The sequence below is a fragment of the Echinops telfairi genome, unplaced genomic scaffold (assembly GCF_000313985.2).
Source record: "Echinops telfairi isolate 266 unplaced genomic scaffold, ASM31398v2 ScPeMD7_655;HRSCAF=1070, whole genome shotgun sequence".
NCBI classification, from domain to species: domain Eukaryota; kingdom Metazoa; phylum Chordata; class Mammalia; order Afrosoricida; family Tenrecidae; genus Echinops; species Echinops telfairi.
The window spans coordinates 14006222-14026851 of NW_022104553.1; the positions used below are offsets into that span (position 1 = coordinate 14006222).

At 50.4% G+C, this 20630-nt stretch overlaps 2 protein-coding genes and 1 long non-coding RNA gene across 4 annotated transcripts in view; 2 read left to right on the top strand and 1 right to left on the bottom strand.

The window, feature by feature from the left end:
* Window positions 1–4468, top strand: part of SCUBE3 (signal peptide, CUB domain and EGF like domain containing 3) — a 36373-nt gene extending 31905 nt beyond the window's left edge. Inside the window, exons 17-19 of the mRNA XM_045292987.1 lie at window positions 86–165; window positions 563–2878; window positions 2973–4468. Coding sequence (XP_045148922.1) covers window positions 86–165; window positions 563–712 — 230 coding nt within the window. The 3' untranslated portion in view covers window positions 713–2878; window positions 2973–4468. The remainder of the gene's footprint in view (window positions 1–85; window positions 166–562; window positions 2879–2972) is intronic.
* LOC123522019 overlaps window positions 1–10775 on the bottom strand; it is a 21883-nt gene extending 11108 nt beyond the window's left edge. For both annotated transcript variants that reach the window (XR_006680332.1, XR_006680333.1), the window contains exon 1: window positions 10623–10775. This is a non-coding gene — a long non-coding RNA (uncharacterized LOC123522019). The remainder of the gene's footprint in view (window positions 1–10622) is intronic.
* Window positions 10776–11112: 337 nt separating this feature from the next.
* The window catches only part of ZNF76 (zinc finger protein 76), a 29298-nt gene continuing 19780 nt past the window's right edge, over window positions 11113–20630 (top strand). The window contains exon 1 of the mRNA XM_004717225.4: window positions 11113–11192. The gene's annotated coding sequence lies outside the window, so the exon portion shown is untranslated. The remainder of the gene's footprint in view (window positions 11193–20630) is intronic.

Consider the following 20630-nt stretch of genomic DNA (forward strand, 5'->3'; position numbering starts at 1 on the left):
GGGCTCCTGGGTCTTGGGAGGAGCTGGGGCGGGGTGGGTAGGGAGCACCCCGCTCTTAAGTCCCTCCTCTTGGTTGGCTTTACAGAGGACTATGAACAGCTGGTAGAAGACATTGTCCGGGATGGCCGGCTCTATGCCTCCGAAAACCACCAGGAGATTTTAAAGGCAAGTGACTAGGAGCGGCAATATCGATGGTGGAACAACTCCGAGAGCATACATGAGTATTCTCGCGGGATAGGCCCAGTACCTCGGGGAGGAAGGTCCTGTTACCATCCCCACTTCACAGATGAGAACACTGAGGCATAGTGGGGAAGCTATGATTCGAGCCCAGGCCCACCGACACTGCCTTACACCCTGGAGGTCCTTGCAGGAGAAAGGCAATGGACAGGGAGGGGTTCTAAAGCAGGCACGGGGGTGGGGTGGCAGGCTGGTGTTCAGCTCTGGGTGTGCCCCGTTTTGCTCAGTGGCAGGTGCCTGTCAGACACAAGCGGGGATGTTGCATTGGGGCTTGTGTCCCCCCGCCCCCCCCCTGAGGCCACTCTGCTCCTGCCCTTCCCCACAGGACAAGAAGCTCATCAAGGCTTTCTTTGAGGTGCTGGCCCATCCCCAGAACTACTTCAAGTACACAGAAAAGCACAAGGAGATGCTGCCAAAGTCGTTCATCAAGCTGCTCCGCTCCAAAGTCTCCAGCTTTCTGAGGCCCTACAAATAGTGTCCCCAGATGCACAGACCCGGTTTTGAAGCTCCCCAACTACTTGGCCCTCAGAGCCGGCAGCTCCCACCCACAGACAAGGAACTCGCCTCCCCCTTCTCCTTCTAGGGAGAGAGAAAAGTCACTCTACAGACTGGGTGCTCCCTGCCTGTCTCCAGGTTCCTCTCTCGCGCTCTCCTGTTTTCCTCCTTCAACTTGCTCCTGGAAAAGCCATTCAACAGCTGCTTCTGTTCGTCCCTGAGGAACAGGGCCTCTCCCCAGCCAAACTGCCTGTTTCACCAGCCCACTCACGCCCCTACCCCAGCACGTTGGGGGGTGCTGGAGAACCATAGAAGAAATGGGTCGAGTGGGGAGAGGGCAGGCTTCTGCCACGGTAGAGTTGCAACCTTGCTAGTCAGTAGCCCTACTATCCCTCAGCTGGCTGTGTCCCCTGTGGTGATTCTAATAGGCTTCATACCAGCACCCTGGGGCACATGGCCTGTAGGCCCTAGACCACCCACACAGTAGCTCTTCTTGTCTGTACAGCATTAACAATTCTTCCTCCTCCACATGCCCGCCTGGGGTCTGCCCTTAAGGGCTTCCAGCTGGCCACCCCAACTGGGGCAGTGGACAGCAGCCTAATGAGGGAGAGCAGCAGGCATTACCGTGGGGATAGTGCCAGAAACCAAGGTATAAAAGCACCGCCAAAAACGAGAGAATGCATCTAAAGGGCTTGAATACAGAAGGATCAACTTGTCTTCCCTGGCCCAGCCACTTCCCACACACCACCCAAGTGCTCCCTGGGGCGCCCTCCTCCCCTTGCTGAGTGCTGTCCTTAGAGAAACTGACCAGAAGCCAGCCTGGGCCTCGCCCCACAGTTGTCCTTCTCTCGTCATCCCAGGTGGCTGATGGGCGCCACCAAAGAGGGTCACTCAACAGCCAGCCCTGGGCCGCCTAACTCCGGCCCCGGGGAGCGAGTTAAGTGTGCACAAGGGAGCCTTCGGTCCCCCCTGAGAAGTGCAATCATGAGTCTGTCTCCATGGTCTAGATGCAGAGGTTTTTGTTTTCTGGGTATTTTTTTTTTAATCTATTAGAATAACCCTATTTATAGCTGCCGAGAAAGAAGAGAGTGTGTTTGGAGTGGAAGACCAAAGGTTTTGAATCTCGTGCAGCTGGCGTCCTGACACATCTAATGTCTCATTCCTCCACCAGTGACCACCCGGACTCCTAGAGCCCTTGGCTGAGGTAAACCAGGGCTACAGCTCAATGTGTAGGGCAGGAATCTGGGGGAATCAAGTGATGGGGCAGGAAGACGAGAGACCTGGGTTCGCTAAGCCAGTGCTGCCATCCCTGTGCCTTTCCATGGACTCAGCGTGGACCTGGCTGATTGTGGAGGCCAATGGAACTGGTCAGGGATTCTCTCCCCCAAGTGGAGAACACCTCCACCTTTACCCTGCTGCCCCCTGTCTTCCCCTGACGTGTGCCCCTCTCCAGCCTACTATGGTGGAACAGGCTCTGATGAAACCACCAAGGGATGGGCGTCTCGGGCCGAGTCTAGAATCAAGGCTGTGGGAGCCAAGATTAGGACAGGTACCCAGGTAATGAGGCAGGTGGAGGCACTGGGTGTTGGCTTGGCTTGGGTCACTGCCACCACCAACCTGGCTGCCCTTCCCTCTCAGAACTGACTTCACACTTAGCTTTCTCCAAGTACAGCCTTTCAGGAAGCTGTGCCCAACCTGATGTGGCACTCTACGTAGCTTCAGCCCAAATGCTGCCTATTAAATCATTTTCCATCTCCTCTTTCCAGGACCCCCACCCCCCAAAAGTGGTAGTGCTAGTCAATTCAGTCAATGGTACCTCTTAATTCTTAGGGTTCATTACTAGTGACTGTCTCAGGCTACTGTCCCAAGGGACTTTAACACTAAGTTAAAGGAGCTTGGCCCTACCCACTGCCATGGAGTGGATTCCGAGGCACAGTGACCCTGAGAAAGGATCTGGAATCCTCTGCAGAAACAAGAGAAGTTTCATCCCCTCCCAAGCAGTGGCTGGTGGCTTTGAACCTCCAACCTTGTGGTTAGCAGCCCAACATCTAACTCCTTCAAACTGCCTCAGCATTGTCACCCACTGTCTTTGTGTCTGAGTCAAGGCTTTGCTATGGAAATGCAGAATGACAGCTTATAAGAAGAGGTCAAGAAAACTGCCTCAGCATTGTCACCCACTGTCTTTGTGTCTGAGTCAAGGCTTTGCTATGGAAATGCAGAATGACAGCTTATAAGAAGAGGTCAAGAAAATGCCTTTCTTCATCTCTCTCCGCCAGGCACTGGGATTCCTGATTCCACTCTCCCAGCCATTCCCACGTCTCTGGGAAGGCCCAAACCAGGTGCTTCCCATTGATGCCATCAGGGTCTGGCTTCACCAAGGGGATTCAGAGTTCATGTTAAATGAAGTGAAAGGAGAGTGGAATCTTCCCATGAACTTGAAGCCCCCTTGTACACATGCACACTTCTCCAACTAGCTCGTTTCTGCACGAGTCCCGCAGTGGGGACCACCAAGGCCACTCAGCTCTCCAGGGGGCTCGTGGTGAGCAGGACAGGACCTGACTGATGTCTACCACATCGAAAGTCCATCTTCCAAGTTGGGGGTTAGGAAAAAAGGCAGTTTCTGTGGAACCGGAGGAGGAAGTTCATCTGGGAGCATCAAAGTAGGGGCTCAGTGGAGTGGACATGGGGAATCCACACTCAGGGGTCTCTAGGCCTTCACAGGCCAGACAGAGTAAGAGGTATTTGGCCAGTGTAGGGAAGCTGTGGTAAATGGGAATCCCCTGGAAACCAGCCCGAGGCCACTCTCTAGGCAGTGGTCACAGGTCATGGTGCTGTCCATTACCCTGAGTGAGGGCTCCAAGTGCAGAGGACACACCAGAGACGCTCTTATTCTCAGCAAGCCCTCAGTCCCTCTTGTCGGCCTGTTAGCAGACCAGGCCTACTCCGTAACAGAACTGGGTCCGGACTTGAGCTGCCCACCCCACCCCACGACACCCCCAAATGCGACGCTGGGCTGGGCCTGCTGTGACGTCCCCAGGGCTTGGGTCTTTGGGGTGGTGGCGCAGAGAGTTCCGTGACCCAGTGCTGGCCTTTAGCTTTCATGAGCTCTCTATCTGAGAAGAGCTTTGTCTGTGTGAGAATCTCCATACCTGCTGCTTCAGCTCAATACAGCCGCCTCCCCCGGGGGAGGAGGGAGGCACAGAGTGAATGAGGACGGGCAGAAACGAATGTTTGTCTGCTTTCCTTCTGGGGCACAATCCAGCACAGCGAAGGCAAAACACCGCAGCCGTGTCCTTAGCTGTGAGCTGTCTTACAGGTAGCACACCTTGCCCTTGGGCGTTGTGTGGACTAGAAAAACTCTCAGAAACGCTGTCATTATAGGGAGTAGAACCCCCACTTCTGTTTAGCCGCTTATCTAGACAACAGATGGCAGCAGTTCGGTCGGACGGAAGTCCTTACCCTGTGTGTGGAACTGGAGTTTCGGAGACTCAGCATCACCATGTGTGAGGCTTTGTCCTTTTTGATTTTTGAATGCAAAAGAAATCTCAAAATACTGTGTATCTGTCTTCCACCGCTGCCGATAGAGTAAACAGCTACAAGAGCCACAATAAACAGCAAATGATGCAGTTTGTAGACGATTTTGCACTTGGGGGAAAAATATGTATCTGAACTTGTAAAAAGAAATGTTTGGATTTTGTATCATCATTTTTTATTATTATTAAAATACTAAATGAAACTACCTGGTATTCTTTCCTCTGGTAGCTAGGAAAAGCCTTCAGCTGACGCAGGGAGCCTGCAGGACAGGGCTGCTTTCAGAATCTGAAAAGATGTGCCCCTTCGGTTATCAAGAATTAGCCTTGGGGCACTGGTGGGTGAGCGGGGAGCTGCTAGCCAGAGTCAGCAGTGCAAACCCACCGCTGCTGCATGGCGACATGAGGTCATCTGCTCCCATAGAGGGACAGCCTCGGAAATGTGCACAGGGTCATCGTGACTCAGCACCCACTTGATGGCAATGGTGGGTTCCTCACCCTGTAATGCATCCCCCAGAGCTGGCCGGGACACAGGGTCTCAGACACCTCCCTAACGAAGACGTCCCACTCTAGTAAAATAGACACCCTGAGCCGCCCAAGCCCTTTTTGGTTATTGTTCTGTAAGTACAGTACACGGTTGACCACCAAATGGTGGAAAACCATTATACAGATCACTCATTACCATGATCACTACTATGACAGGGCCCAGGAGAGGAGCCCCCAATTTCATCAGTGAATGGTCTCAATAGGTCTGCTTAGAGATGACACATGAAACCTTGATTGGGTTTACTGTCTACATGATATGGTCACTTAAGAATACAACTTGAGGAGCAGTGGCATATCGGCCTGATTAAAAAAATGTTGACTTGGCCCAGCAGAATCCTGGACTTGCCCTTTTGGATACATTATAAGGAGGACAAGTGTATTCATCCTATAAACATTTCCTGAGCTCTTGGTACCTGTGAGGCTATCACAGCTTGAAGTAATAGCCATGCTCAAGATCCGTACTCACGTAAGATCTTGAAGATCATCCCACGTAGATTTCCCAACAAGGACGATCCAGTTCATTTGGTGGCTATTGTGTAAACAATGTAAATGTGTAAACTGATTTAATGCTATTGTTTTATATATGAACTTCCCATGAATTCGATACTTTTGCATGTACTGACAATCACACCTCTAGACCTGCAAGGCTGAAGGCCATACCCAGGGCCATCGCAACCACAGCACTCTAGGGACTTCTCATTTAATTTCTCTCTCAACTCTCTCTTATGCTGAAAACACCTTCCTTCTTTCCCGCTCAGATACCACACTCGCTGCCGTTGTCTATTCTGATTCGCAGTGACCCTAAAAAGTCTGTACATTTTTACAGGAGCAGATACCCTCTCCCACCTCTCTCTCCAGGAAGAGCCCTGGTGGTGTAGTGGTTACCCATTGGGCTTTGAGCCACATGATCAGCAGTTCGAAACCACCTCTGGAGAAAAGTCTCAGAAACCCACAGGGGGTTGCTGAGTCAGCATTGACTCGATGGCAGTGAGTTTGATTTGATTTGGCCTCCCAAGGAGCAGGTGGTGGGTTTGAACCACTGACCCTAAGGTTAGCAATCCAACTTACTCAACAGGACCACCAGGGCTCCTTCCTTCCTAGTACACCTCCACTGGAGCCCCAAAATCATGTACTGTTGGGACTGCTCAAAAAGTCTCTAATGTACATGAAGACTGTCCAAAAGGACTTTCCAAGGGGTACATAGGGAAGGCAATCCATCTAAGCCAGAGGTTCTCAACCTGTGGGTCACGACCCCTTTGGGGGGGTCAAACAACCCTTTCACAGGGGTCACCCAATTCATAACAGTAACAAAATTACAGTTATGAAGAAGCGAAGATAATTTTATGATTGGGGGGTCACCACCACATCAGCAGCTGCATTAATGGGTCGCGGCATTAGGAAGGTTGAGAACCACTGCTCTACGCTGTGTTTAAGGATCCTCAACTTCCGCATGAAGTCTTTTCTAAAACTAACCTGGGTGAGAACCACTCGGCATTTTCATGCCTGCTCTCTACCCCACCTCCCATTTCACCATAGTCCCCTCCCCATCCAGGCCTAGTCCCTCCCTTGTTGAGTCTTGATGCATGGTCCCGGGGGTAAAAACCTGGGGAGTAGTTAGAAAGCGGTTCCCCTCCCACAAATCATCCTGTTACAGTTGGGCCTAAGCAGCATGGGACTCGGCCACGTTGGGATGACTGGAAATAAGAAAGCATACAACACTTTCTTCCATCCTACAACTACTGTCCAAGAACGCATCCCTTTTGAGGTAGAGCTCCCAGAAAATAACGCAAATGCTGGGAAAGGCTTTTTCACCTGAAGGCAAGCAGTCACTCTTGGTTCTCAACACTCACCCGAGAGCTGTAATCAGCGGGAAGGAAACATGCATCTTCTAAACGTTAACTTCCCGCAAGCCTCTCGGGGATAGTGCTGAGCGCTGAAGCCCTCACCGTACACTGCTAAAGCGACTCCTTTCAGACTAAGTAAGCTGACTTAATACATTCTTTGGTTTCACCTAAGTAAATGTTTAGTTTCTACCTTCTATTCAAAACAAAACAAAAACCCAACCGCAGAATCGATGTTGCAGCTTATCATTTTCAACCATCAGGTAAGCCGTCATGAATAACTGAAGGAATTGGGAGCAAACAGCATCCTTCTCAATAAAATGTCTATGATTCAGCTGATATAGTAAGAATGACTATGCTTTTGTTGTTTAGTAAACTACACACAGTTACTGTAAGGGTAACTGAGTTCCTAAGTGTCTGAACAGACAATGCACTTCAGTCTCCAACATTTCTTTCAGAGAGCGTGTACTGTTGGTGCCCCCCCCCCCCAAGGCCTGCCTTACGAGGAACGTCAGAAAGCACTGCTACAAAATCACGGTACAATGCTTCACTAAACGATCATAATGGGAAGCTACTGCCCTTCACCTATGCACTTCTGAGAGCGATGTTTCCGTGGCTCTCAGCCCACCCCCACCCCCATCCCCGAGACGTCTAGGCTCTTTGACTTACCTCAAGTCAAACAGCAGTTTGGGGATTCTTGAGGGGCTCAAGTCATGTTCTGTGGTTAACGGAAGTTATTCCCCAGGCTGTCCCCATATTCCATGCCAAACCTACGGTGCTGCTTGCTAACACATGGTCAATGACATGCACTTGGAGGTCAGCTGCTTAAAGGTTATCTGCCTGAAGGGCATATGCCCTCTAGAGCAACCAGACCCTAGTCTGCCCCACCCTGTGTAGAGCTCACTCCCTGCTGTTAAGGATCATGGATTGTTCCCCTGAGGGAGAGCCCAAAGACACTAAGGTCGAGCCAACTCAGGGATGACCAAGGTTAGGCTGCCATCTTGACTCTAGAGGCCGCCCATCTTGTTCGTGTAAACCTTCCAGGCAAATGCATGCCCCGAGCATTTGCATGCTTTATCTTGTCTGATGGCTCTTTAATTTTACCCCTCAAATACACAACCGCCCCTTGGACCCGTGCAATTGTGGGGGCTGGTACCCCACAATGTTCCTTTTAAATCTTTGCGGAAGGGGCAAGGGCAGGATGGACACCCTCAATGAATGAGCAGGTGCATTGGCTACATGGAAAAAATTCTTCACTGCTGGTTTTCAATTTTTTTAGTAACCCCTCATGAACATCCCAGGTCCTTTATGGAAATAGATAAAAATGACCCCTGTATGATCCCCCCCCAAAACCCAGAACCTTCTGAACTGATGATATATTTTTTAAATTTTTTATAAGTCATTTTATTGGGGGCTCTTACAGCTCTTACAACAATCCATACATCCATTGTATCAAGCAGTGATGATCTCTTGACCTAGAATTAACTGGTCCTGAAGATCCCTCAGAAGCCACAGTTTGATGGGCCTTTTTTGATTGACAGCCACGACTATAGAAACATGTTTTGTGTGGAATAAAACCATACACATGATACTTTGTGACTTCATATTAAAATTTTGCACCGCAGACAATAGTTTGTAATAGAAAATGGAAACTGTTTTTCAATGTGCATCAAAAAATTACTGTTGATACTGCATTATGTTAAAAATGTTCTAGTGTACCTGAAAGTATTTCTTTGATTTTTTTTATGCATGGAAAAGTACACTATATATTATGACACTTTGTAATGTTGGATCTGAACCATATCTAAAGACACAACTTAAAAGAGTCTTAGGAACGGAACTTGTTTGTAATCAATAAAAGACTTTAAAGCACACAAATATACTAATTAGAATAAAATTTGATAGCAGAAAAATTAGAAGCTCAGGGGGAGCGGGGAGGAAGGGGAAAAATGAGGAGCTGGTACCAGGGGCTTAAGTGGTAAGCAAATGTTTTGAGAATGATGAGGGCAACAAATGTACAAATGTGCTTTCCACAATGGATGTATGTATGGATTGTGATGAGTTGTATATGGCCCTAATAAAATGACTGGGGAAAAAATAGAAGTTTTCAAAATTATAAAAGTTTTCTAATTCCTAAAGAGCCTGCTTGTATATTTTAAAACAGATAACCCACCGCCACTGAATTGATTCTGACTCATAGCAATCCTATACAGGGTTTCCAGGGCTATAAATACAAATCCACCATAGAGCGAGCTGTGGTTTCAAACCGCCAACCTGGTTAGCACTCCCACCTTTATCCTACAGCACCACTAGGGCTCCTAACTGGATGATGGCAGATAGCAAATATTTACAGTATTTGGAGTCTACTGGATACATTTTAGAATGATGTACTCATTTTATTGTAAAATGTCAATATTTTCAATAAGCCAGAAGATCCATCTTAGCTAGCTATTCTAACTTATGAGGGAGAAGTTAGGTAGGAGGGAAAAGTTAGGTATTACCTGAAAGATGAAAATAAACCCAAACCAACCTTGTTGCTATCCAGTCAGTTCTGACTCATGGCAACCCTTTGAGGACACAGTTCAATTAATTGCTCTCAGTTTCTAGGCTGTAATCCTGACAGTTGGCAACCACCACATCTGTCTCCCACAGAGCATCTGGGTGGGTTTGAAGTACCAGCTCTGCTGTTAGCAGCCAAGTGCTTAACTTGCACTTTGAAGGATTATTCATCAGAGGCATGGGCCATCAAGTGTCATTCACTACCGACTTAAGCTGGGAATCTACCAGTTAAGACCTCTTACTCCAGAGTCTCACCTCTGGAAAGAGTGTGCTATTTTTTTATGCGGGGAGAGAGAGGCAGTCTGAGGTTGAAAAGCGATGAGATCCTTCTGTTAATGCTCTTCAGATGGGATGAGAAAATCAGGTTGTCTGATTTTAGCATATTTAGCTCCCATAGACCCCAGACCCAGTATTTGTTAGTGTCCCTCATCTATGGAAATACTAAATTTTTTTTACACTAAATTATTTTATTTTGTTGGGGGAGAGGGGGTGGAATACCTAAAAAACGTAAAAATGTGAAAGTCTAGGAGGGTTAGGTGGGGAGGAGAAGGAGGAGAAAGGGGATCAATTTACAACACCCTCAACCACTCCAACCCCCAGGAGACAGCGGACAGTGTAAAATATGAAAATAATTGATAAATTATCAAGGGTTCACGAGGGTGGGAGGATGGGGGAGGGAGAGGGAAAAAAGAGGAGCTGATACCAAGGGCTCAAGAAGAAAGAAAATGTTTGGGAAATGATGATGGCAACATAGGTACAAACGTGCTCCATACAATAGCCGTATGGATTGTTATAAGAGCTGTAAGAACCCCTAATAAAATGATTTACTAAAATAAAAATTTTAAAAAAGATTTCATAAAAGAAAAAAATAAAAGGGTAAAGAGGAAATTTCCCCTCACTCCTCCAGGCACCCAGCCCCCCTCCTTCCCTTTGTGTCTGTTGTTTTGTTTTGCTTTAAACCAAAACCTCCCTCGAATTTTCCCTCAGATTAAAAGCAAAACAAATCATTTCACGGAAGGGAAGCAGTGAAAGGGTTTGTGGTTTGTTTGTGCATGCTGCGCCCGCGGACTGGAGACTGGACTGGAGCTAATGGACGGGAACCGAGGGCAATCAGGGGGCGCCTCCCTCAGGACGCTGGGCCCCCAACTCTTCAATAACGTCATTTCCATAAGCTACACATCCTTGCAATGGCTTCCTTCAGAGCGTTGGCTTGACCCCGTGGGCCCAGAACGCCCGCGGCCTGCGCACCGGCCAACGCTGGCGGCCGGCCAGGAGGAAGCGGCGAGCCCGGAGCCCTGAGGGGCGCGTCGGCAGCCCCCGGGCACGTGCTGGGACCCCGACCCCCACCCGCCAGTCGACGGCTCCCCTCCCGGCCTGCGCCTCCCGCCGGGGGCCCGGTTCTGGAAACGCGCACCTCGCCGGCAGGCCGCCGCCGCCGTCACGCTGCGTCGACCTCAGCGCCTCGGGCACCTCCCCAGTTCCCTTCTCGGGGCTCCGGTACGCGGGAGTCCCTCCCGGGACAGGTAGCGGCCTCCGATTGCTATGACAACGATCCGACTAGGGACCCAAGCCCTAGCTCCGTCGGGACGTCATGACGTCACCGCGACGCTCCCCCGGGCGCGCGGCCACGCGGGGCGTGCGTCACCCGGCCAGGGAACGAGGCCGATCTCCGACAGGTTCCGTTTCAGAGCCCGGGGGTGGGGCCGCCGGGGCCCCGGAACCCGGATAAGGAGCTCACTCAAAGCGGCGGAGGCGGGGCCGGGGCGGAGCATGCCCTGTATTTTCTACACGGCTTCCGGGGCCGCGTAGCGGCGCGGCGAGAGGCGGGGGACGTGCGGCCGCCCGGGAACTTGGATGTCTCGCGAGGCAAGCTGCGCGCGGGCGGACGGGCGGGCTATGGCGCAGGCGGGTTGCGGGGCCGGCGCTGGTGGCGGGGCCAGGTGCATGGCGGTCTGTCGGCGGAGTCGGCCTCGGGGGCTGTCAGGTTGGTGGCTGCGGGAGGAGGGGGTCCACCGGGCCTTGGGCGGGGGCAGGGCCCCGGGAAGGTCCCGAGCCCGAGCGCCCGCCTTCCTCCAGCCCCGGCCGGGCGAGCCAAAGAGCGGCCTGGCCCTACCCCACTCAGGGTCCAGCCCGAGTCCCTGCCCTCCCCTCCCCTCTCAGGATTCCCAAACCCCTCTTCCTGACCGCACCCCCACCCACTGACCTACGAGCCCACCAGGGAACCCTGTTCTTATTTCTGGACTCTGCTAAGCCGGCAGTCCCCCCCGCCATTGCCCAGGAACGCACCATCCTAGTGACTCCCCGACTTAACAGCCCGGTGACTCACAGGACCCCGAGATTTCCGCAAGCATTCCTCGTGACCCCACTCCACCCCGGGCTCCTCGCAAACTCTGAGCCCTCAGACGCTTTCTGGCAACTACTAAGCCCAACTCCGGTAGTTGCTCACCCAGCCATGCCCAGTACCCTCAGGGTATGGTTGATCATTCTTTGCCCTTTGGTCCCCATCCCATGCTCTCCCCACTGTCATCCTGAAGTCGCCCCCCACCCCCGTTCTCGCAGTGTTAATCAGCACACACAGCTACCCACCACCGTGCTAGTGCTGTAGAGATGGATATGAAGTCGTAGTCTTTTGAAGGGTTCTACTACGCTGGGGATTGAGTTCCAGCTCGGTAATTGTGCTTGGGGGAATCTTGGCGCAGCCTCCCCCGCCCCCAGGCCTCAGTTTCTCATTTGAATAATAAAGAGCTTGGGCGAGGCTATGTCAGAATTTTCCTCCCAGCTGTGAAAATCGGCCATTCCCAGTCAAGTTAGTTCTTGTTTATAACCCCACCCCTGGGTCCCCTTGCCTCCTACACCGTGTTCCCTGGTCCCCATTCCCCTGACATTCCTTTAAGAGTCCACACCCATTTTCCTTGATGGAACCCCTTCAGTGTAAACGTCTGCAGTGCCAAGTAGCATGTCCAAACTCTCAGCTCCACATGTGCTAAGGAAGAGATCGCAGTGTCTGCGAGAATACATGTTAAGCATGTGGCACCATAGCTGGCACATGGGGAGCTCTTAGGTGTACGCTGCTGTTAGTACTGAGCAGCTTCCTCGGGCCTTACTCTGTCCTAAGGAGGCGGCAGTGACTTGATAGCCCATTCCTTGTGTTGTCTTTCCACCTCTGTCTTCTTGGACTCTCCACCCTCTGTTCATCTCATCTCTGACCTTCTCACATCTCAGGGGCTTTATGCTGAGACCCCTTTAATAATAATTGGCACTTGCTGGTTCCCTAGGGTGTGCCAAGCTTTGTGTAATGTGAGAGAGCCTCAGAACCTCTGTGGGAAAATGGGCTTGAAAGATGATGGGATAAATGGAGGTCACTGGTTAAAAATCCCCAGAGCTTTTTATATCTCTCACCCAGCATGCCCCTGCCTCGCTCTTGTTCGTTTTTAAATCGATGAAAACATGACACAGAGTTCCTAAGTAGCAGAGCTGGGATTTGAACCTACAATCTTCAGTTGCTATGCGCTTCACTACCTTGCTGCATGGCCTCTCTTGCCTCCAAAACTGCCTGGTTTTCCATGTCATTCTCAGCCTCTTGTCCCTTATTTTCTAGTACTTCCTAAGCCTGACATCAATTCATCCCCTGAGCTCCAAGGTTTTTATTGCCCTTGGCCCTGTAGCGTGGTGTCTCCTCATCCCCTTGTTCATGACTTTTGGCCCCACATTCCCTGACCCTCCTATCCCATCATACGGCTCTGTGTCCTTTGTTCTGGGATCCTCTCTTCCCACCAGTCCATGGAGCGCCCCTCATCTCAAGCACTCTAGGGTACCTCCCACCTCACTGGCACTCTTACCCCATGATCATGCATCCTGTTCAGTCTTCACCTCCAGGAACCCAGAAACTCCCAAACCTTCTACCCCAAACCTCCCCTCACCATCAGGTGCTTTCTGACTTGGCGACCTTGTGTAAGTTTTCTGAGACCAAATCTTTATGGAGGCAGACAGCCTCATCTTTCTCCCATGGAGTGGCCAGGTGGGTTTGAACCACGTACCTTGTAGTTAGTCGCCTATTGCCGAACCTATGGTACCCTCTGGGCACCTTCCAAACCCTCTCTAGTCCAATAGGATGTCACTTTATGATCCCCACCCCCTTAGTGCTCTAGCTTATCCCCACCCACATCCTGTTACCTGAAACCTTCATCTAAATTATCCTTCATCTAGTGACCTGCTGCTGGGCCGGCCTAGGTGCACTGAGCCCTTTCTGTCCCCGCATGAACTCTCCTTCGCAGCCTACACTCCCTCCCATTCTAGGATCCTTCCTCTTCGTAGCGCTTTCCCAGTTTCCAGGGAGACCGGACCTCTGATTCACTGCTCTCTTGGCCTTCCCTGTCTTCAGGCATTTCCTTTTCAAACCAGAATGGTCTTCGAGCCTCTCCCTCTCCCCTTCTCCATAGCGCCTCTCTTTGTCAAAACCCTTCTTGTTTGTTTCCCAAGCCTCACCAACCTCGGGAACAAATTGGTGCCCATGTAGACCTCCCTTCCACCCCAGTTCTGCCCTCCACTCCCCTGTGCCTCTAGCTCCAGGGCCCTCCTGCCTTTACATACAGCCCTGTGGAGCCAAACCTCATCAGCCTCCTTGGCTTGTCCAAAGAGATGCACTGTGCTTAGGGCACTTGTGGTGGTCTCTCAGCCCTTTAGGTTCTGCTGAAGGACCGTCTCCATGAGGCACTCCCAGGGGAGCCGCTGCTCTTCATCTAGCTGCTTGCTGTGCCTGCCCCGGGTAGAAGGCAGGCGTTGAGTGTCTGCCTCTGCACTCAGAATCAGCCTCATTGTTGCCCCAGTCCTGGGAGGACCTTCCTGACTCCTCCCACCCGAAGACTGGCTGGAGAACAGCAAACATGTCACGAGGGCCCTGCAATACTGCACTTCATTGGCTGGACAGCAATTAGTCCACAGCCTCGTCGCATGCCCTCCGACTCACAGCAGCCCTGTAGACAGAGTAGACCTGCCCGGACGGTCTCTGAGACTGTCAGTCTGCACGGAAGCAGACTGCCTCATCTTTCTCTCTGGGTTTGACCTGGTGGGTTTGAACTGTGAATTTTGGGGTTGGCAGCCGAGTGCTTAACTCCTGCACCGCCAGGGCTGCTTCTGCAGACTTCTGGAAGGGGAAAATCTCGTGGATTTTACGAAGGAGCCTTCGCCTCAGGCATGTTTAATCTTTCTTCCAGCACAGAGCACTGCCTTCCTGATGCACAGAGGCTGCAGTTGTATATCTCTCTTCTGTCATCTTAATCCCGCCCCTCGTATTTCCCAAGTAGTCAGTAAATGCATAACGGGGTTGCGGCAACTCCCTCTCTCAGCATCAGGTACTACTGAGTAAAAACGGTTCATGTACCTCCCTTCATTTTGAAGCCCCAATACCCTCTCCTTTCCAGTACCTTTCCCAACGGGATCATGGGTAAAAGCCCTCGATTTCAACAGGCTGGTTGGTGTCTAGACCATGGCTTTCTCGTCGCTCCTCACATAGGGCAGTGGATGTCAGGTGGCGTTGCTTACTGTGTTTCTGGGACCGCTGGAGAGTGGTTGACAGCGGTGCTGGAGGCCTGTGGTAACGAGGGCAGGATCTAACACCAACCAGTTCACCAAGCAGCAGGTGGGATCTCTATTTGATGGATGTTACACGGAAAATCAGGGAATAGAGGAAACCAAATGGGCCAAAGTTGGCAATTGTTGAAGTTAAGTCATGAGATCACCAAGGCTGCTGTTCTTTCTCCTGTTGTGTAGACTTGCAGATACCTTTGATTAAGAAGTGAAATAAAAACAAAGCAGCTAGGTGAGCTTGTGCAGATGTAGCCCTGCCGGTTGGGAAACACCTGAAAGCGCGTGGGCTGCTGTGGCTGAGACGGTTCTGGGAGGGGACGCAGTCTGTGTAGTGTTCAGCTGACTAGCTCTGCCCCGGACCACCCAGAGGCACCAGGACTGGCCCCCGGAAGGATTCTGTAGCTGGTGTCTGGGGGCGGTAACCTCCTGCCACAAGGACCACTTGCCCTGCCAGCTTCTACTTCACAGCCAGGTGGTTCCCTAATGGTAGAGGGCTGCCGCGGGCCTGAGCAGAAAGTGAGGCAGTGGATCTGGGGGCCTGGGCTGGCGGCGGCGGGAGCCCAACACTCCACTAGGGCCCTCATCTGCCCTACAGCCTCCAGATTACAGGGTAGAGATCCTCATCCATCCATTCCACAAATGCCAGGTGTCTGCCGCATGCCCTCTACTACTGTGGACTCTGGGAACAGTGAGCAGAGTTCCAGGACTTCAGGAACTCATCTGATGGAAGCTAGGCGAGGGAGGAACAGAGGAGCAATGGAAATGTGTTGTTGCCGTCGAGTCAGTCCGTAAGCATCGAGACCCGAGGGACAACAGAACAGGAGCAGGCCCAGTCCGGGGCAGGGCGCGCTTGCTTCTTTGCAGCCACTGTCGTCGCGCTGAGGGTCTTGCTCTTGGCTGATCATTTATAGAGTGCGGCAGCTGCCCTCTTCTCCTTTTGAGTCCGGCCCGTCGGCGAATGCAGGTCCTGGAGCTCCCCTCCAGCCGCATCACTGTGTCCAGCTCTGCTTCGAGGACGTCCTCAGCTTGTGAGTGCCTGTCAACCTGGGGGCTCACCGTCCAGAGCGCGATCTGACCGGTTCCGCTGCAAGTCCTTGGGTTTTCGTGGCTAAGCCTTCAGAAGTGAACGGCCTGTTCCTTTGTCCTAGTCCGGAGGCTCTACTGAAACCTCGTCACCTTGAATGACCCTGCCACATGTGAAATACCATGACATAGCTGCCGGCGTCCCGGCAACACACAAGCCTGGATGATAAATCGACAGGCAAATGATGGAATTGAAATGTGAAGGAGCTTCAACGTGTTTGTAGAAAAATTCTGTGATCTCTTAATTCCATTTTTCCACATACTTTGCGAACGCCACCCCCCCTTCTATATATTAAGAAAGATAAGGCAGCTGTGGAAAGTATTGAGAATACCACAAGTCAGCGTGCTAGGCTTTTAAATAGGGTGGTTAAGGAAGGTCTCATTGAAAAGATAACATTTGAAGGATGAGCTAATTTATTCCATACAGGCAGCGGCAAAGGCAAAGACCCTGAGGCCGGAGCGGACCTGGTGTAGTTGAGAAACATGGTCGCAGTCAGGTGAGAATGGGGGAGCAGGAGAGTTGGGGAGATGGGAACAGATCATTTTGAGCCAAACTTGGAGCAAGTGATGATGGATGCAGACAAGGGGTCTTCAACAGCTGGGCAGGAATGTTCTGTTACCTTTTGAAGCCCCTTCACATCTTTGCCGTGGGTCACAGCGCTGCACTGCAAAGTGCAGAAGGAACAAGGGGCCTGGAGCTGGCGATTTGGGCAGAGCAGAGGGTGTGAGAGCATTTGGGATGGGTGAGGCGTCAGTGCACCCCTGCTTCATTTCTCACCCAGCCGTCACCTCTTATTTCCTGCTGACGGACTTCTCTTCAGAGCTCTGTAGACAACGAAGGACTTAAAATCTGTCTTAGGCCTTTCAGTTAAACCTCATTCTCAATAAGGACCTGACTCCGGATTCTGATTTAGGCTAAAGAACTTAGCTACGTGGGGAAATGACATTATTTACTTACTCTGTGGGCACAGTAGGAACCTTGATGGCATAGTGGGTTACGAGGTGGGTCACTTACCTGCTCACTGCAAGGTCATTGACAAACCCACCTGCCATTCTGCAGGTGGAAGGTGAGAGAGTGTCTGCTTCCATAGAGATTGACACCCACTCAGCTCTGCCCTCTGGGCTTGTTATGAATTGGAATCAACTCCAGAGCAGTGGGTTTGTTTGTGTTTTGTTTTTTGAATCATTTTGTTGGGAGCTCTTAAAGGTATCAACAGTGTGGTACAATTGCTACCGCAATCGGTTCTTTCTTCTTGAACTCCTTTATTCCATTCCCCCCAGGAGCCCTTATTTGTCTTGCCCCCATCTCTCACACACCCAATATATCCATTAACATCCAATTCTGTTGGTTTTTTATGTGGGCACCTTAGGTGCTGCCTAAGCTGAAAGGCACCCTCTCCAGAAACTTAAGTTACACTCAGTGTAACAGAAAGTAGAGGTGTGTTATTTTCCTCCAAAACAGTCAACTGTTCAAGAAAGCACAGCCCCTTAACAGCATCGGGAAGCTGAGCCCCACTGCTGTGTTTATGCTGTTGTCCCTTGAGTGTTGGTGTGTGTGGCGTAAAGAGAATCTGTTTGATTGGCTAAGCAGTACAAAATACAATCTCATCATAATTGGCCGGTCACCAACAAACTAAGAGTGGACGTGTAATAAGCATCCTCGTAGAACGGGGGAATCGTGCCCTGGGGGGTGGAGGCAACAAACGAGCTGAGATCCCAAATATACCTGGGAGCCATTACCTTTATTTACTTATTTTAAGTTTGTTTTGTGAGTGAGGAGGTAAAAGTTTACAGCAGGTCAGTTTTCCTTTAAAAATTTCATACACATTTTGTTTGCGGTCATTGATTGCAGTCACCACATTGTAGCATCACTTAGCTCACTTACTGTGTTTCCCATTTGCATCCTTTGCTAATCCTTCTGAACTGCTCATCTAACCCTTAGGTGAACTCTGCCTTTTTTATTTCAAATAGTTGATTACTCTAAAGTGTGTAGACCTCCCGAGGGTCACTGTTCCCATTGTAGACCTGTCGTTTGGCTGAAAATTGAGTCGTCTGACAGTGAACCTGGCCTTGTCGATGATGTTGAGTTCTGTTCCAAGTGGTCCATGAGCCCAGTGGACTAATTGTTTCTGTGCATCTTCAGTTCTCTTCACCGCTCGTTCCTCTGGGTGGAGAGACCAATAGTTGCACCTTAGACGGCTGCTCGTGAGCTTGTTTTTAACTTCAAATTGTGAACTAGGTGAAGGTTTATAGAACAAAGCATCAGTTTTACATTCACCAAGCACTTGCTGCTTCAGCTCATCCATTGCAATCCCTTGGATATACCATTTCTTATCCCATTTCCTCCCCTATTTCCTGTTTCCATTCTTCCTTTTGTTTCCTAACCCTCTGAACTTTCTTCTTGGGTAAATGCTGTCTTTTTGGCTTTAAATGGTTGATTATTGTAACGCAGGGTGAGTTTAGTTCTAGGCCTGAAGGGTGACCAAGGGCCATGGAGGTGGGGGGTGGGCCTCACCAGTTTCTGTCCCACAAGGAAGCCTGGTCTCTCTTAGGACTTTGAGTTCTGTCTCACAGACACACACACACCACCCCCACGCCCCTCCTCCTCCATGCAGGACTTTATAATGTGATCCTTCTCAGAGCAGTTGGCAGGGGTAGCTGGGCACCATCTAGTTCTTGTGATCTCCCGTTGGTGGAGACTGGTAAGGTTGTGCGGGTCATTAGTCCATTGGGCTAATTGTTTCCAGATGTCTTTTATCACTCTTCTTTCCTGTAGACCAGGGGTTCTCAACCTTCCTAATGCCCCAACCCTTTAATACAGTTCCTCGTGTGGTGGTGACCCCCTCCCCAACCATAAAAGTATTGTCGTTGCTACTTCATAACTAATTTTGCTACTGTTATGAATCGGGTGACCCGTGTGAAAGAGTCATTTAACACCCCCCCAGGGGTCACGACCCCAGGTTGAGAACCACTGCTGTAGACACTAGTGGGTTTTTAAGGTCCCAGTAACTCCTTACCAAATAAGGATGTGTAGAGCATTGTCTTTGAAGGCTGTTAAGAAGTCATGGCCTCTGACCGATGGCCTTACCCTGCTTCCGAGGCTGATTCCTGAAGTGCTGACAAAACCTCCACTACCTCTTGCCCTGGTGGCTGTCAGTCACGGTACAGACGTTAGTGCTCGTGTCCATGTGATTTGGGTGACAAATCCGATGTAGCCCATCTTTGGTGTGCTGGTAGGACTGACTTAGAGGCCTCCCTGACAATTCAGAATTGGAAAAATCCAGGATTACCCAAAGCCTTACATGAGTATGTTACACTCACTAGCTGGAAGTCAGAGACCTCTAGTAGCTCTGGGCTAACCCTTACCCGGGGCTGCCCTTCAGGAAGCAGTGTATCTCTGGGAGCCCATATGTAGCTTATCAGCCAAGATCTGCTCCTTCTCACATAGCCATTGAAGAGAAATGATTATTCATTTGTTCAGGCATCAGACTGCTGCACAATATTATTCAGTTAAGGTAATACTATATCTTTGTCGCATGAAGTAATCTATTTAACAAGTCCCATATTCATAGATATTTATGTTCTAACTTTTGCTGTTGTTGCATGCCGGGATACCTTGAATGGGTGGTGTGCCATTACACACACAAACGGGTCAGCCTCGAGACCAGAGGAGACGTTGCTGGCATAGACGGTGTGTCCATCTGTCATTTTAATAAGCCTTGCCAGATTGCCCGTCATGGAGGTGGCCCCAGTTTACCTCGCACTGGTAAGGTCGTCTGGTCTCGAGGCTATTGCTTTGAGTTCAGGGTTCACAGATTTCCTCGCTCCAGCGCGGTGCACGAAGCCTGAGCCCTGCGATGACACTGTTTCAGAAGACACTCAGGTACCACACGCAAGACGTCCTGTTTTAAAATAGCACCACATGGAAAACGTAACCTACGGAGTACAAAGGTGGTTACGAGAAAAGCCCTCACGGGTAAGTTCCCGGCCTCACCCTCCGTGAGAGGGTAATAAAGGAAACGCCACGAGGGCAGGTGGTATCTACTGACGGTCAGCAGTTTTGTTTTTTAAGTTAGGCTCCTTCCATTTAGCGTGGCTCATCATTTCTTTTTGGCTTCATCTAACCTTGGCTCACAAATAGGCCTGTGGGTTGGAATTGAATGAATATTGATCTCTTTCCCTTGAGCATTCATTTGTTAAGCTTCCCCATTCATGCAGATGGCCTTCCTGGTTCTGGTCTGAAACAGTAAAGCAAGCACCCTTGAGTGAGCAGTACTTCTGGGCATTCTTGTGGTGGGATGAGCCTGGTAGCTCCCCGGCCCTCAGCCTTTCTGCTGGGCTAAGCGGAGGACTGGGGTAGCACCAGCGCCAGCAGCATCACAGGAAGCCCCGGCCTCCCAGCCTTGCCAGCAGCAGCTTCTCTCTGTAATTCCATTGTTCAGGAATAATACATCCGGATCATTCGTTCTTGCTCTTTAATTACTGGTGAGAGTGAAGTGAGCCTTTTGTATTGTTTATCTACTATTAGAGTTCTGCTTTTGTGAGTTCATATAACCTTTACTCATTTAGCCATGGCAATTTGATCTTTTTCTTAGAGGTCTGTATGTGTTTGTATGTTTTCAGTATCATTTTGTATGTTTAATATTTTCTCCTGTCAATTTTTTTTTTTAACATTTTATTAGGGGCTCATACAACTGTTATCCCAACCCATACACACATCAATTGTGTAAAGCGTATTTGTACATCATTTCTC